The 17,631-nt window shown below is 33.2% G+C and overlaps 3 protein-coding genes across 3 annotated transcripts; 2 read left to right on the top strand and 1 right to left on the bottom strand.

Annotated features, from left to right (window-relative positions):
- The first annotated feature begins 1 nt into the window (after nucleotide 1).
- On the top strand, nucleotides 2-1,985 carry LOC144568063 (Profilin family protein). Its single transcript, XM_078318295.1, has 5 exons — nucleotides 2-225; nucleotides 357-426; nucleotides 1,105-1,214; nucleotides 1,485-1,599; nucleotides 1,689-1,985. The coding sequence occupies exons 1-5, from the start codon at nucleotides 159-161 to the stop codon at nucleotides 1,771-1,773; spliced, it is 447 nt and encodes a 148-aa protein (XP_078174421.1). The 5' UTR covers nucleotides 2-158; the 3' UTR covers nucleotides 1,774-1,985.
- A 70-nt stretch (nucleotides 1,986-2,055) lies between these two features.
- GPRI1 (GBF's pro-rich region-interacting factor 1) lies at nucleotides 2,056-6,769 on the bottom strand. Its single transcript, XM_078318294.1, has 6 exons — nucleotides 5,969-6,769; nucleotides 5,045-5,185; nucleotides 2,873-3,217; nucleotides 2,678-2,752; nucleotides 2,448-2,558; nucleotides 2,056-2,350 (listed from the first exon to the last, which is right to left on the bottom strand). The coding sequence occupies exons 1-6, from the start codon at nucleotides 6,416-6,418 to the stop codon at nucleotides 2,195-2,197; spliced, it is 1,278 nt and encodes a 425-aa protein (XP_078174420.1). The 5' UTR covers nucleotides 6,419-6,769; the 3' UTR covers nucleotides 2,056-2,194.
- A 7,880-nt stretch (nucleotides 6,770-14,649) lies between these two features.
- LOC144568400 (taximin) lies at nucleotides 14,650-15,219 on the top strand. The gene is made up of 2 exons (XM_078318748.1): nucleotides 14,650-14,839; nucleotides 14,929-15,219. Exons 1-2 carry the CDS (start codon nucleotides 14,742-14,744, stop codon nucleotides 15,050-15,052), a joined length of 222 nt encoding a protein of 73 aa, XP_078174874.1. The 5' UTR covers nucleotides 14,650-14,741; the 3' UTR covers nucleotides 15,053-15,219.
- Nucleotides 15,220-17,631: the final 2,412 nt, after the last annotated feature.

The following is a 17,631-nucleotide window of genomic DNA, read 5'->3' as shown; positions in this document are numbered from 1 at the left end:
GAGTGCTCTTTTGATTCTATAGTCCGTGTGCTGCATGAAACCAAAACTACTCTGTTAAATAAATTTACCCGTCTCAGTTTCACACCGCACCATAGAATTCAGATCAGCTTGAGCTTGTAAGTTGTAAGAGAGGGACTGGGGACTGGAGACTGGAGAGGATGGGGGACTGGGCGGCGACGCGGCGAGTGTGGGAGAAGTGGGCTGCCAAGAGCGTCGGTTCTTCAGGCGAGCATCCATCCTCTCCATTTCCTTTCTCATTTCTTCCCTTCTATTCCCCTTCTATTCCCCTACCTCTAATCCCATCGACTGGTCGAGATTATCTACTAATTAATTAATTAATAATTATTCTCTTTCAGGTGCACCGCTCAAAGGGGCGCTGCTAATCAACTACGACCCCAGCGCTCCTTCCCGCCTCCTTCCTGTCATGTGAGTATTCTTTTCTTTTTCTCAAATATTCAAGTTACAGTTTGAATTTATGCGAATGGGAATGCAAGTCCATATGCACTTACATAGGAATTGTAGCAAGAACTGTTTGTAATTACATTTGACCCGTTTCAATGGATGATATAGTTAAACAATGTGAAGCAAGACCTACTTCTTTTACTTATCATTCAATAGGCAATTTGTTGTAATTTTTAGGTTGTTTTGGGAATCACTGTATGATTTTTCATGCTTTTTGTTATTGCTCTCTTATTGTAATGTCTTAGAAGGTGAAAAAATTCATGCAAGGTTTTGTAATAGGAGATTGGTACCAGATTTTTTGGTGCCTCTCTCCAACAACATTCTGGTTGAATGAAATCGGTGGGTTTATCCTACTTTTATAAAATAAAGAAGATATATCAGGCATCTGGTCACTAAACTAGAGAAAGGCTACTGCTGTATATCTTTATATAGTCCTGTCCAGTGTGACATTGTTGTTAATCATGTGGTCCAAACAAAATTAGTAAGATGTCCACATAATTGAATATAGATAAACAGACGAGCTTCCTGTATGTATCCTAGGATTGAAGATTCTTCACTATTCTTTTCTGGTTGATTCGTGCAATCATACAAAATTATGATAAATGTTTTTTAGTATTAAGAAAAGGGTTTTATTGACAAAAGTGCAGAGCAAGACGGGACCAATCTAACGGCTATTGACATGCAACCTTTCCTCGATTATGTCAAGCAAAATAATCTCCAGATGGAGTTCTTCACTATTGGAAAAAGCCAGTGTAAGCCTTTCCTTTTTAATTATTTTTAATAATAATATTATTCATTAGTCTTCTCTTGGCTCGACATAGTGTGATCCTTGCCAAGTTGGTAGCAGTATCAAGCTGATTTGTTACTTTAACTAATCTTTGATCCGTGTTCAAAATTTCAACTTGACATGCCAAGAAAAAGAAAATAGAAGTAAATGATAGGTGTTGCCGCACCAGTTCCTGTGGCCTGATCTGACAGATGCAATATTGAATTATATTTTTTAAATACTTTTCTGGTAATAGATCTGGTTACTTCAATGCACGAGCACTGGTTTTGTGGACGCTGCATTAACACATCAAATCCCGGTGGTGAGGGTGTCATAGTCATGCAAATTGGGGCTTACCTATTAGTTGCATTGTGAGAAATTAATATAACTACTAATCTTTACTTCAAGTAAACATGTTGACTTTATTCATTTGAACTTGGAAGAGTTTCATTTCGCGTAGGTATGAAGGATCTCTTGGATCTGCTTCCCAAGCTATGGTGGCAGTTGATCAATTTGAATGGCAGTTGAACAAGAGGAGTCGCTAACTGATTGATGGATCACTCCTATGTAGCAGGAATACTTTTAGAGTCGTGCCATGCCAATATCTTATGTGTATCGTGTCTGTGCCCGTGCTACATAGATTCATGTTAGCAACTGATGTTCTCCTTTACTTTAAAAATTTAGATTTGTTTAGGATTTCCAGTATATATTGTACTTCGTAAATTTTCTTTATAAGTTAGGATATTTTTTAGTGCAATCATTTCTTATTGCTTCCTAGATATAGCAAAGCCTCATTTATATATATTTATCATTGGGTCCCGAAAAAGAGATAAGTTCAGATGTTAGCATTGTCCCATGTTATTCCAGAAGAGATCAACTACATAATATTACAAAATTGCAAACTAAATTATTAAAGCTACGATGTATTAATGGACAAGTCGACGGGTTTTTCCTTTTGGTGAGTGATTAACTGGTGGTCGCAGCAGGTGGAACTTTTGATACGCCTTGTCTGTGCAACTCCACCAATACACTCTCAGTGGAAGGTGATTTTAATCCAAGAGGAAGAGGCGACCATGGTTTCGCTAAAACATCTCCTATGGCGGCGTCTATGCTTTCCTTGGACTGTTAACAGCAATTGAAATTGAGGTAATTAATAAGAAAAAATAAACTGGATATTCTGTAACGAAGATGTTATATTGTCAAAAGAAAAGACTTTTACCGGATGGAAGTCGAGTTGAATTTGCGGGGTTGATTGCTTGGGCGGGAGGGGTGGTACCGGTCTATACATGGGATGAGGTAGTATCCCTGGAACTGGCGCCATAGGAAACCTCTGCATTAAGTGAATATTGTCTGTGTTAGATCAAAACCCAACACCTCTGACAAACAAACACATGCACAGGGTTTGGAGGGGGAGGGGGGGTGAAGAGAGAGAGAGAGAGATTAAATTACCACTGGGGCCAAAGGCTGATGAAAATATGGGCTTCCATGGGGCATCATGTGTGGTGCCCAACCTTGCTTAGCAGCCTATAATGCAAAAACAATTATAATTTATATTGTAAAAACAGTGCTAATTTATATTGAAAAGGTTATGGTTGCATAGTTTTGTTCAGCATTGGGGCAGAGAGAGAGAGAGAGAGAGAGTACCACTTGGTAATGGTGATGCCAATAGGAAGGGTCTCCCATAGGAACAGCTGTGTGGCCAGTGAATGGCAGAGCAGGAGGCCTAGGCACCAGATGTCTCGGCCAAGCATGTGCCATTGATTGATCGGGTGCAGTTGGGTGGCCCCACACATGCAATGGCTGAAAAGGTTGCACTGGAGCAGGAACAGTTGGAGGCGGCGGTGGGAATCCAATGGTTGGAGCGATCCATGGGTCTTTTTTCGTGGTGCTTGCTGTTGGGATTGCTGTTTGGTACATCTGGCGCCTCTGGCTCCAGCTCGCTGCCTCTGCCTCTCTTGCCAGGAGGTGTTTCCTGTGTGACCGGTACTTCTGCAACAAACATATTATAAGAAGATAGTTGGATTAGTTGAGGAATTATGGAATGACTTCTTTTCATTTACGCTTGTATATATACTATTCAGTAGATTATCAGGTTAGTGATATTATTTTGTTGACAAAAGAAACCCATTAGCTTATGTTTTGATTCCTGTTATTGAGGTATCAGCTACTTGGTACCGACCTTTGTAAGAATAGTATGATTTCCTAATAAAATCGGTGGTAGTACCACTGTTATTAAAAAAAAAAAACATCAAACACCTATCCCACTGTACATTAAGTACTGAACAATATTTATCTATTACATTATTTGTAACTTGTGTTGACAATTACTTCTTTTGTCAAAAAGCAAGATGTTAAATTCTCCTAAAATTATGTAAAACTGGAAGTCTGTAACTGGTTTTTTTTACAATTAATGATCACATTGGTACAGTCTATTTGGCATGAATGCTTTTGTACTCAAGCCTGAGCATTTTGTCTGGATTCTCTATATATGTGACACCCTATGCAGGGAACTTTTACGTTATGCATTAACATTTACCAAGGTTCTAAATAGTGCGCGATAACAGCATTATAGCAATTTCAGACCATTAAAGCTAAGGCGCTATCAGCGTTATAGCGCGCTATTTCACGCTATAGCGGCACTATATGGCCATAGTGCCATTTTTTTAACTATGCTGCTATAACGTGATAAATGTTATTTAAATCTTTGACATTTACAAAAGAGAGGTTATATAGACAAATTTTTATGTTATGCAATCACATAAAAACATATTGTAGAGTTTATTTTTATGTTGATACATGCTCACCATTTTCCAATAAAAATGCAATATTACACACAACTCAAAACCTAATTTATCGGGAATAACTTTTGGTACCACCATATATATCCGAGAAAGTATAAAAAGGATAAAGCAGACATGTACTATAGTTAACATTTAGTACGTGCACCAAAATTATATATCACTTTGTAAGATATTATGCTGAGTAAACGAGTACAGTATATATATATACAGTGTCCAAATAACAGGCCAAACTAATTTCTGGACCACATCTGTTGTGTGATGCTGCGGTTGCAGACATGTACGTTTGCATATAACCACTGAATTAAGTTGTTTTGTACTGAAGTACTGGATCTAGGAATCAGTCTCATGACACCACACACACACACACACATACATGTAAATGCAAATGATATTTGAAAAGACAGACTGATTAAACTATTGAAACAACTGTATATGTACATCCACCGAGAACTTAATTTCTTTCCCAACTGTAATACTAATTCAGATATAATAAGAACTACTGTTATTTCCTTTTTTTATCAACTTAGCATGACTTCAAAACCTATACCACAGGCTTTTAAGTTTCAAGTTTTCACTAATGAATGAAAAAATGTATTTTATCTCAGTGAACTTTTAAAATAGAAGTGAAGAGAACTTCAGTATAAACATTTGCTTTCCAACATGACCATGTGATTAACAAAGAGCATGAGAAGTATTTCAAAGGAAAGAAAAATGACAATGCTGACTGTTAAATATGTATCTGTTAAAGTAAGTCATCATGATACTAGGGTTTTATATATAATTTCTACTGTCAGTTTTGTACCACTTTCCTTATATGCACAGCCTATAAATTAACACAACTCGTTTAATTTATAAAACCATAAATATAAGGAGCAGGTATTTTCTTTCAACTTGATAAAATCCGACTAATTTAACACAAAGAATCAGAAATGAAAGAAACTAAGGATATATATCTACTCTAATTTCAGAACAATATTAAAAAGAAAGAAAAGAAAGAAGAAGGAGAAGGTTGTACTTGGAGATGGCTGGCGACGTTGTGTCGAGTAAGGCAATCAATCCCCATGAGCTCTAAAATTTTAGAGGGCACTGCCTTGTCAATTCCAAGCTGCTCCACTGCCTGAACAAACCTTCGGTGCAATTCCGGCGTCCAATCAACCTATATATTTCAAAAATATACAAGCTTAAAGAGAGAAGCATTTTACTTTTACACAACTTGTTCTTTCTTTTAGAAGATAAGAAAGAATGAAAGAAAGAAAGATGAATAAAGAATAATGATCAATTTATTACTATCATGTGAAGAACAGGAGAAGCAAAAAAGTTACAGAAAGTGATTTGAAGGAGTTATCCAAAGAGGATAAGAACATTTGTTCATGCTTCTCGTGATGTCTTATCCATACCATATATTAATTAGTAAAGTTGTCATAATTATATTGGTACTGTACTTCTTAGTTAATGGGTAGTGATTAATTGTGCTTGCTTCTCTTCTTAAAGTCTTATATTCTAAATTTCATGTGTTTTGTTCACGAGATTTTGTCAACTATATATATACTAGTCTTTATATATGAACAAGAACACCTACTTCAGAACGAAATACCCGTTCATTGATCTAGATCTGCAATTCAAACAATTAATACTTGTTAATCACCAGTTGACCTAGCCTGATCAAATGCATCATTTTCTCGCGATCTGTACTTTTACTTTCAGATCTACCCATATGCTAATCTCTGTTAATTAATGGCTTAGTGCACCACTAATTATAGGTTGCACTTCCAATTTTCCATTTCATTCATTTTTTTCTTCTACGAATATGAGAACTAATTCCAAATCACTTTTTAACATAAACCCAACACAAACTTAATTTTTAGTTTCATCTTCAAAAAGATGTTATCAAAATTTCCACATGATGTAGTGGATATTTGAACTCCATCACAATACCTACCTTGACTTTTCGTTTCCCCTGCGAACTCTTCGCTGATGCTTTTGTTGATGATTTTCTTTTACTCTCTTCTTCTCCAGAAGTAGAAGAAGATTTTGTTTCTGCAACAGTCACAGTCGAGTCATCGTCCTTTGTTGCAGTCTCTTCAATTTTACAGACACTTATTTCATCCTCGGTTTCTTTACCGACCTTCACGTCGGTCTCTCCTTTAGTTTGACTCTCAGAACATGCCGTGGTTGTACAAAACTCAGTGAAGATATCAGTCGGATCCACCTCAAGATCTGGTAACAGCTCTCCATCAAAACCCTCAAAGGGTTCGCTGCTGAAATCTATATAATCGAGAAAATTGTCGTCAATACAGAAATCGCCGAATTCAAGCACGGATGTTTCTTCTCTTTCTTTAATCTCGTCGAAAGTGGTGCTTGAATTTCTCAAAGGAGAAGCTGAGAGCATTATACTACTAATAGATAGTATAATAGTAGTGTAGCTTATGACTGGCGTACTGCACGTAGATTCAGAGCATGGGGATTGGTAAAATATTAAATAGGGGATATATGAAGCATGCACCAATTAAGTTTTGGATCTATTTTATGAGAGATAGTGGAAAGAGAGGGAAGCTATGGTGGAATACAGAAAGGGTTTTTAAAAGAGAGAAGGATGCATGTCAACCACAAGCTCAGCAAGATTTCTTTGATTTCATTTATGGGTGGTCCTTTAATTTGTTTGAACTTGAACTGACTGTCTCTCACCGCGTCTCTCAGTAATAAATTTGTGGGTTTGAACTGTGAAAGAGAGAGAAAGATGGGGTCAGAGAGAGAAAGAGAGAGGCTCGTGAACATGTTGAAGAGAAGAGCCAAAAGGTAGAAGGCAGATGGACAGTGACTGAATGCATATCGGCTGCAGACTATCCGACTTTTCCTACTCTCCTCTGGAATCATTTCTCATGGAATAATGCCAAGATATATTTTTTTTTTTTCTAATTATAACAAAATAAAGTTCTACCACTAGTACACAAGACATCTTCAGTGACAATTCATGTAAAAATACAAGAACCGTTTATCAGTGACGGTTCTATTAATTATAAGGAACCATGCAGAATCGTTACTACTCATGTGCATCTGTCAATTTAATTAAGTTAATTTATAGGTACATTCCTTACCGAAACATTACTCATGTATACATCTGTTAATATAATTGAGTTAACTTTAGTCAATAAACAACAGCGGCCTCAATGTGACCTTTATTTAGATAAGATATATAACTGCAACTTTTTTTTAGTAAACAAACATGATACCATTGTAATTAAATTGATTTAATATAGGGCAACTTAATTAAAAGCAGCTGTCTATATATAGATTGTTTATCTTAAGTAATTGTAATTGAAATAAAAAAAAAAAAGATTTCTAAATAAAATGTGTGTGTATCTTATAGGAAACTTGTGATTTTAGGGTAAGAAAAAATTAATCCTGTCCAACTGTTCATAAAAAGAGGCACAGAGGGGGGACACAACAGACACTATATTCTTGTCTTTTCTTATAATGGTACATGCGTCGTTTTCCAGTGCCCAAACTTATGGTCCTTATTTTTTTTCAATATATATAGGTAGTTCAATTTTTAAAATTAAAGTAATATATTTATCTTGAACTATCCATATCTTTGGTGCAATCAGTATAGTTGGTCAGAGATGTAATCAGTCTGTCTTTTCAAATATCATTTGCATTTACTATTAAAAGCACTTAAAAGTTTAATGCATTAATGCAGAGAATTGTACCATTCTACAGTTACTGTTTTAATGTTATAGATCTGTATATATCAAGAGGAGGGATGCACTTACACCATTTTTTGATAACACCCAATTACATCTTATATTTTAAAGTTTTCAAAATTCAAACAGTCGATCTAAACCGTTCAACATGATGGATATATTAAAATGTGATTGCAGATCAAATTTCATTTTTTTTTGAATTTTTTTACTATTTATTAAGTATTTTACAAAATCATTACTTTCAGACCATTGAATTTTTGTACCCATCTTAATAATTAGTAAAAAAAATGAAAAAAAATATAAATTTGATATGTAAGTACATTTCAATATATCCATCATGTTGAACGGTTTGAATCGACTGTTTGAACTTTGAAAATGTAAAGTGTAATCTGGTGTCATAAAAAAAAGATGTAAGTGGATCCTTACTCATATATCAATTGCTCGTATTTAATTTGAACTTGGGGTTTGGCATGTATATTGTGATTACAAAAACAATATAAGTTTGTGAATAATATATTTTCTCTTCAAATTCAAAGTAGCAGAAAAATAACAAGAATCAGAGGAGTCCATAGAAATATTACAGGATCAATGTAAAAATTTGTACTTAAAAGAAGATGTAGGGAACATGGCTAGCTATAATTATATGTTAGGTACACATATTTTTCATTCGTTCTTTTATTTATTATTTATGAAAATTGGAAGGATTCAGAGTATGACCAGTTCTATTATTTGACAGTGCATGAAAGCAAATTATTGAGTCCGTAAAAGTAAGAACTTGGAAGGAATTAGAAAATTTTTAAATTGGAGATAAGTAAAATATATAATATTACGTTGCATTTGAAATTTGAATTCAAATCTCTACAACTATAAAGTTAATTCTAACTATTAAGTTAATACATATTTAGCATTTTATGTGAGGGTTGAACCATATAAACACTTCACAAAAATTCAATTCAATCTAAATATATATAATTAATTTTACTTAATCATGCATGGGTGCCTGAACATTTTTTTGGCTTGATTAGATCCGCTCGGAGAAGTCAGAAGTTAATGTACGTATCTCTTGATATTGTTCCTGTGAAACGTGCATAAAATTAAAACAATATTAATATTTAGCAGGATTGAATAATATGATTCGGAAAATTCTGGTCTATTTTGTGTTGTTTGTGACACAGGTGGTATCATGAGTAGGTATCTGATGTCAATCGTTCAAATGCAAGTTTGCATAAACTTTTAAATGGTTTTAAAATATCATATCATGTACTTTCAAAATATGATCCTATCATGTAGAATGAGAAATATACACTGTTCGTTTTAACATGTATGAATCTTAAATAATCTGGTACGAATCTTAAAGACCTTTGTATATCTACAATTAATTGGCTCGAAAGAATTATTGCTCGACTGAAATGGTGTACAGTAATGCAATACTACTGCGGATATGTCTCCTATAGTTGTTGGGTGGCAACGAGCTGTTAAAGAGCGAGCTAGGTCACACTCGTACTCTGCTTGTTGGTGTATCAAACTGAGCGACTGAGTTTGGATTTTAGGTCCCGAGCTAAAACTATTGCTCAAGACCGACTCGTGACTTGTCCGAGCGAGCCGAGCTAGCTTGTTACTAGCTTGGGAGATTTATAAATTTGTATATTTTCTTTCCTGTTATATTTTAAATTTTCATAACACACCTTATCAATTATAGCTAAAACAAAATAATATTTATATGACTAATTACTGAGGAATACTCTTAATTCAATTGTAATTAAGCAAATCAACTACTATAAATTAAGTTTACAGCTAAATTCATACATACAAATATATCAAAATCCTAAATTCATACAAACATATTCAAAGAATAAATTCATGCATACCAAATCAAACAAATTCATACAAATTAACTTAATTGCTTATAATTAATTCACACATATTTCATACAAAATTACCAATCAACTTAAACACAGTTCAAAGTGTAATTGCCATAACATTGACTATAACATCTATAGATTGTAATATCCCCAATATGAAGTGAACGGATCCAATTAAACTATTAAACTATGTATATTAAATAGCTCGTTAACAACCGAGCCAGGCCAAACTCAAACTCATTAATTCTGGCTCGAGTATGCAGCGAGCAAGCTAATTTTAACTCGATCCACTAACGAACGAACTATTATCGATCGAGTCACAGGCGAATACCAAGCGGGCCACAAGCCACGAGCTTTTTTGCCAGTCCTAGTTGTTGGAGTGTAAGCGAGGCGGTTGAGGAGGTTAAGGCAGTTGAGATCAATATCGGGTGCATCAATTGAATTCTATATCTAATCTACGGCTAAAAGTTAGAGGTCAAACTACTCAATTATTTAATATTCAAAAAAAAATTTCTTTTTAAATTTTGAACTTGTGACTTTCTACACAGAGGACATTGTTTTTGTCACTAAATTGAAGACTAATTCTTCTTCGTTTACTAAATATGAATGAGACAAAAAAAAGTCATTAAAATTAAATTAAATTATATACAACTGTCATAAAAATAATAAAAATTAACTAAGATTGTATTCATTTCTAAAATTAATTAAAAATTATCACGTTGGATGAAAATTAGAATTGAAAGTCCAATGCAGAATTAACAATTAACTATCTGCATGTGAATTAAAAATTATAATTTAACCAATGTAAAAATTAGAAACTGATTTCTTAAAAAGAAATTGTCATGCTAAATTAGAAGTTAAAATAAAAAAATTAAATATAAATACTCTCAAAAATTTTAAGACTCGGCACGAAAAGATGAGAGGTGACGCTGGTATTAAGTGACGAGCAACATGCATGGAACATATTTGACTTCTCTCTTCTAGTCTCTCTTTGATTTTTTGCTCCCTTTTTTCTTATATTTTTGTAGCCACTTATTATTATTTTCTTTTGAATATCTTAGTAGTGGTTACTAAGTTTAGATTACAGGCGCCTGTTGTTAGTTTTTATTTTATTATTATGCACTAATTTTATTTACATAATTAATGAAAAGACATCTGAATTTTTAATAAAAAAAATTCAAATTGTTATTTATAAAATACTGATTCTAAAGATTATCTCAAAGTTATTAAATCATTCTTCTCTTATTTGGACACACAATATCTTGAAAAACTTCGTTCATAAAATTAAATAGAGAAATAAAAGAAAAATACTTAAGGTCTTCATCATCACGTATGAGGAAAACCATTGATAATTAGTATTTATATATGCTTCCGCTTAACAATGTCATCAAACACTCATGAAAATCCATGCAATCATTCAAGAAAAGAAAGAGTGAAAAAAAAGAGAGCCCCCAGGCAATTCAAACCCTAGACAGCCGTCGCCTCCTTTCCTTCTCCACATCTCTACTTTTAATTCAATCATTTGTCACTCCTTTTAGACTTTTCTTCCGATAAAGCGCCTCCTCTCTCTCTCTCTCTCTCGCCTTTACCTTGAGAGGAGGAGAATGAGAGGGGAGGAACTAGAACTGATCAGAGCCAAGAGCGCGGTATCGTCGGAGTTCAGAGCATTGAGTCTACGATATCTTGATCAGAGCACGGTTGAGTAGATCCAGTCGTCAAAGCGTGGCGGCGGTCGAAAAAACGGATCCGGTCATAGAGAGCAATAGAGAAAGGTAATAGGATAATTATGAGTGTTTATATAAGTGAGATTAGAGTTATTTAGAGTAGTTTGAAGGATTTTGTGAAAATAAAATAGTGGATTTAAGTTTAGAGTCATTTAGCTTATTGTAAAAAAAAATATTTATCAATGAAATTGTTAGTTGACACTTAAAGTCACTAACTTAAAAAAAAAAAAAAAAAACGATGTCGTCATTCAGAAACTGTAAAATTTAAATTACATTTATTGTTTTATTTTAGATTTAATAAATTCTGATTTGTTCGTCTTCTAATTACAAACACGATACGATTTTATTATTTCTATCACCTACCCCATGCCAGCATGGACGCGGGTCAAGTTCCAGTCATTATTTGCATAATCCTATACAAACTGTGCCATCCAACATGTTTTGTTTACAACAGAGAAGATAGAAGATAAGGTTGAAAATTTAACTATTCCCCATTTATTCCTCGTACCAGTACACCTACAGTTATCAATTAATTAATCTTAGAAAGTAACGTCTTTGAAGGTGTGTTCGGCTAACGGAGGCGAATAGAAATGAAAATACGATTGCAAAATTTTTGAACTAAATTTTAGTATTTACGTAGAAAAAAAAAATTCAGTCTGAGTGACTTTTTTTTTCCCACGTGAACAGTAAATTCCGAACACGTCCTGATACTTAATTAGTTTTTTTTCTTGGCTGCTAATTCTTGTCTAATTTTGGTCAAATTCAATTATATCCAATATCCATATTGCTGCTCACCTCTTCTCCTGAATAGGTTTTTTTTTTTTTTAACTAAAATTTCTTCTTTATACATTTCTCTGTAAGATAAGTGATTTTGATTGTCCTCAAGAAATTTAGGGGTTTTATCCACCATTTCTTTGTTGCTCACTCTTTGGCAATAGCACGTACTCCGGATCAGTTCCCCCCCCCCCCCCCCCCCCCCCCCCCCCCCCCCGCCCCCGCCCCGCCCTTATCTGTTTTTTTTTCTTCTTCTATGCTTACAGTGTACTGTGCTTGAACAAGATTTTCTGTATTTAATATGTGGTCAAAATAAAAAGCTCATTTTTTTTTCTTGTTGGTTTGTTTCATTCGTATATTTTTTCTTTCTTTCTTTCTTCTTCTTTATTATTATTATTATTATTATTATTATTATTATTATTATTATTATTATTATTATGATTATGATGATGATGACGACATGATAGTAGTCCATCTCTATTTTTTTCTTTTACATCCAATTTTTTGAATAAAAAATTGAAGGTCAAATTATTCAATTATTATTCAAACTTGCGATCTTCTGCAGAGAGAACTTTACATTTATCTTGAATGTGATAGTAGCTAATTGGCTTTAATTAATATATTTCTTCTGTAAACACATAGGTTGTATATTTAACAATAAATTAGTTGTATTATATTTAACGTATAGTCGTAAAAAATTTATGTATGTTTGTGTGTTATTTATTTAAACATTGTAACTCGTAACAATTTTTTTTTTTAAATATTTAGCTAGTTATCTTTAATATTTAGTAATTTATTTTTAAAATTATATAATTATATTTCTCTCAAGTCGAGTGTAATAAACTAATAATAGTATGGGTGTCACATAAATGGGTTGTCATTGTATTTTCGAGATCATTGTTCCTAACAACCTTTCAAACTATCACATGTGTGTGTATCTCACCCCCAAATACGCGCGCACACCCCCATTCATTGCAATACTCTTATGTGATTTCTTAGTTACAAAAAGTTGAGAATAACAAACTAACACCAAAATTAACAAAGATATAGATATTGCAAATTATATAGGAATCTATTAGTATATATTTGTTTGAGTAAAAATGCTTAACAATTAGTATTCTTATAGATACTTCCGTTCATTAATATTTTAATAGTGATATCTTCGGAAATAATAATTTATGTCAAATTATTTTCAATATATAATAATTTTTTTATTCTTGCATATACTAAAAGATTCTTATAGTAATTTACAGCAAATAATTGCGTTCTAAATTTACACCAAAATTTTACCAATTAGAATTAAAGGTGACACTTATGTCTGGTATCAACTCCAAATATTCCTTTTTTATGTTCTTTGTATTGGAGCAAGTTGTTTTTTCTCCAGTTGTAAAACATTTTTGCATGCCTTGCTCACCATTGAGTACAATTTTGTATGGTTTAATTTCTTTTATTATTTCCCATTAAAAAAAATAAAATATCTAACTCATAATTAATAACACCTTCAGAAAACTGTCTCCACAATTCATTACTTCAATTTAAAGCAAAATAAATAAATAACAATTATTTCAATCATGCGTAAAGCGCACACATTTATTGTCACGAAGAGATATAATTAAGAGCGCTTGTGTTTGGTTTAAAACGGAGACGATGTTATTTTTTTGTATACGTATCTTTCAAAAAGTCTACGTCAAAGTCGCTCCAATTTGATTTTATATATGAAAATCTCGATCCTCTAAATCTTGAGGAGGAATTAGCACCGCTGTCTATTTTTGTTTTTGTTTTTCGCCAAATAATCTTCTCCATCTCCTCGTCGGTTGCTTTTTTTTTTCTTTTAATTTTATGTAATTTTTTAAAGTAGGAACCTTTTGTAGCATCAACTGTACACATATACATATATTATCTTACACAATTTTAATACAAAATTCACATATATTACTTCTATATATTATCTTACAAATTTAAGCATCCTTTGTCACCAAACACGTATATGCAAAGATGTGTCAGTTGTACCGAAATAAGACTATTTTGTTATTTTTGAACGGTTCCTTAATTATGTAAGTCCTTTGAGCAAATGACAAGAAAACACTCTCATTGTTTTAACAAAGTTACTTGGGCCTTTTGTTCGTTTCTGAGTTGGGCCATTAATTTGGGCTTTTAGGCTGTCTATAATTTAAATGGGCTTAAATTAGATTTTACATAACTCATTTAATATGATGAAGCAGGCCTGGACAGAAGCAGTGAAACAGTTCGCTACATAAATCACTACAGGGAAATGACAACAGAGAATCAAATACCAAGAGACCAACAAACGCGCATTTAACTGAGTCAAGGAATTGAACCTTCTATGTTATTACGCTATGCGAAGTACGCATGTGGGTCGACACAATTCTCTGCTATGAAAGGGAATTTACGCATTTACCCTTGATTTCAAATCCCTTCGTCTAAATCTGAGGGGTATTTACGTCCTTTTATCAAGCAATTAAACCATCTGACCGGTTCCATCTCTATTTCGTTGTTATATAAGTTTTATATTTAGAGGAGAAAGACTAGAAAAAACAGAGCAAATACGAAAACTTCAAACTTGAAATAAAGAAAGGAGAGGAAGAAGAAGAAGAAGAAGAAGAAGAAGAAGAGAAAAGAGAAGAAAGAGAATGGGAGACTGTAGACCGCTAGGTTTTCTGATCGGGTTGCCTTTTGCCATTGTTGCCTTGGCATTATCTCTTGTAGGAGCCGTGGTGTGGCTGATCGGGTAAGTTAATCTTTAGAGAAATTTGATTGATTTTTCTTTTTATGATTTAGATCTCAACTGGTTTTTGATTTGAAATCGATTTTATGCAGATCATTTTTGAGTTGCATTTGCCCGTGCTTGATCTGCTGTTCAGGGATCGCAAATTTGGCGGTGGGTCTGATCAAGTTACCGATCAAAGTGATGAGATGGTTCACTGAACAGATTCCTTGTTAGGTTTTCTCATCAATCCTTATTATTATTATTATTTTTATCTAGTTTTGACTTATGTAATAATTCTTTCGGGTGTATGGCTGATTGATTTGTTGTAGATTTAGGTCAATCTTTCATTTGTTATTCAAGAAGTTTTAACTTTGTTATATTATTTTTGTTATCCCTTGCTATTTTGAGATGTGATGGTAGAAATATAGCTAGAGATGATTATATAATAATTTTTCTTTAACCTGCAATTGCCAAAATTACAAGTGCAACATGCCAAAAATAAATAATTACATAAAATAACAGGTGCGTGTAAATTAATCACTGCTGCTTTGTTTACATTGTTGAGGCCAAATTAAGATGTTAAAAGCTCGTGCTTTGACTAGCTACGGCACGGCACGGGACATATACTAGTCATGCACGGTGATTTGTGTGTTGTGTCGTGTTCATTTATATGATTTTATTGTATAGGACTTAGACAATAAAGTACTTAATTAGATATAATTTTAAAGTATAATTTAGTGTAAAATGTTATGGTACTTTAAATTGATCCCTTTTTTGCAGAAATTTTATATGAGCGATTTCTATTGTGTGTTTGACCCCATATAAGTTGTTTTTGTGATTTTGTCTCTGTCGATTTGATCACGATATGACAGCCAAATATGACTACACATGACCAAAACAATTTATGTCATTTCTATCCCATATAATTATTCAAGTTCCAAACTAAAAAAAAAATATTACTTTTTATATTCTTTTCTAAATTTCACTTGTTTTTATTTTTTGTTCCTTGAGTAAACTTTACAAAACAAAAGTTAGGTTGTGGTTGGTTTACGAGGTCAAAAACATGACCATTAATTTGTATGTTATGATCATTTTCATTATTTTGATCATATACAATAAGCTAAAATTAAGTTGATTAGGTCACGATATATACAACGCGTGATTGGATATGATACAAATTTTACATTCCTCGGTCAATTAATTTACGGAAGACTTGGGTAGTTAGGAGAGCAAGGAGAGCAATAAGAATAGAATAATATATCATTTTCTAGACTGCACCACGAGATAAGCATAAGCATGAAATTTTCTTTGAAAGATCGAGATTTTTAAATGGCTGGACTAAACAAAAATTCAAATTCAATCTTGTCTGCACAATTGACTTGACTTGCGGCGCAATTTATTTTCACAAGTAGCTTGAAATAGGCGACCTTGAAAGCGACTCCGAATCCTCTGCTCCTCTCGCATAGAAATTTCTTGTCCCCTCAGTCACTGCGTGTGGGGCCGGTCACTTTTAATTTATAAACTGGGGGGTCCACCTCAGACTCACACAACGTAGTGACTCTGGAGGTAGAAAATTCCTACTCTCAGGAGGGCAGAGGATTTGATTCCCTTGAAAGCTAGGAGTCCATATCCTATGAGGTAACATCGTATTTTTGTTTAGATCCGGACCGGTCAGATCATAATTTAAATTAATCTGATTCGAGATAGAATGTATGTAATATTTTTAATATTTGTATAGATTATGATCAAACAGTTCAGACTTAAACATAAATATTTTCTTATTACATTAATTACTTACGTAACTAAAATGACTAAAATGTCTTTATTTTTCTCTTCATCATGTAAGAATTAGTACAAGAATAGAACAACTAAAATTAGTACATGAGAATAGGAAGAAAAAAAGTGACTTTTGAAAGAATATAAGAATAGTATTAATGTGGTGTTATTTTAATTAATAAAAATGTTATTTAGATTATATAATTGAAATAATATTTCAAGTGAAGAGAATAAATAAAGTTATTATTTGTATTTATTTTCTTTGCAACTAATTTCTCTTTTCTTATTAGTTGTTCAATTTACTTATATATCTAACATAATCATTATTACAAATTTGCGGCTTCCAATTTTTTTTTTTTAATCATCATTTATAAATTATAAAAATTGTTTGAAAGCAACTAACAATTAACAAGCTGGAACAGTACTAGTACATGATTACTCTTCAAGAAAAGTTGAGTTTAAAAAAAACAGGGTTCACTTAATTGAGCTAACTTTCCAATCGCTAATTCAATATATTTGTTGGATTAGTGAAATAGTCACTAACTCTTAGCGCTCTACAAATTGAGAGTGATGAAACTTCACTAATGAAAGAGAAAGAGAAGAGATCAAGAGTGAGACTCACCTCCGCACAGTGACCTTACACCTCGATTTGAGATTGAAGATTGTCACAAAAAAATCAACACAGCGCTGAGCTTCCCTCACTTCCAAACAGTGCCCGATCACCTCTGCTCTCTGTCCAGTTCTTTTTTCTGGAGTGGGTTAAACTGTCAGACAGGGACAATCTGGGATGAGGCTCACCCCCGCACAGTGATTCTTCATGCCCCTCCCTCCGTGTACCCCCTTCTGGAACGAACTCTTAGGATATGTTTGTATTGTCTAGAATAGCATTGTTCTTAAAATAGTAGTGATATTTTAAATACAAGTCAATCCAGACACATTATTTACTATTTGCAGAAAAATTAAGAGCAGCGTTCTTCCGTTAATCCAGTTGAAAGTTGAAACAGGTAGAGGTGAGCCTCTTAGAAAAAAAAATTTAC

The sequence above is a fragment of the Carex rostrata genome, chromosome 17 (genome assembly GCF_964058835.1).
Source record: "Carex rostrata chromosome 17, lpCarRost1.2, whole genome shotgun sequence".
In the NCBI taxonomy this organism is placed as follows: Eukaryota; Viridiplantae; Streptophyta; class Magnoliopsida; order Poales; family Cyperaceae; genus Carex; species Carex rostrata.
The sequence above is the reverse complement of the archived record's forward strand: the minus strand, read 5'-3'. Positions and strand labels throughout refer to the sequence as shown.

Coding starts and splice junctions, on each gene's coding strand:
- GPRI1 (XM_078318294.1), bottom strand. CDS start 6,418: ATGCTCTCAGCTTCTCCTTTGAGAAATTCAAGCACCACTTTCGACGAG. Junction 2,753..2,872: donor GGCATCACCATTACCAAGTG/GTACTCTCTCTC, acceptor TTTGCATTATAG/GCTGCTAAGCAAGGTTGGGC. Junction 2,351..2,447: donor TTCAACTCGACTTCCATCCG/GTAAAAGTCTTT, acceptor TGCTGTTAACAG/TCCAAGGAAAGCATAGACGC.
- LOC144568400 (XM_078318748.1), top strand. CDS start 14,742: ATGGGAGACTGTAGACCGCTAGGTTTTCTGATCGGGTTGCCTTTTGCC. Junction 14,840..14,928: donor GCCGTGGTGTGGCTGATCGG/GTAAGTTAATCT, acceptor GATTTTATGCAG/ATCATTTTTGAGTTGCATTT.
- LOC144568063 (XM_078318295.1), top strand. CDS start 159: ATGGGGGACTGGGCGGCGACGCGGCGAGTGTGGGAGAAGTGGGCTGCC. Junction 226..356: donor CAAGAGCGTCGGTTCTTCAG/GCGAGCATCCAT, acceptor ATTCTCTTTCAG/GTGCACCGCTCAAAGGGGCG. Junction 1,215..1,484: donor CACTATTGGAAAAAGCCAGT/GTAAGCCTTTCC, acceptor TTCTGGTAATAG/ATCTGGTTACTTCAATGCAC.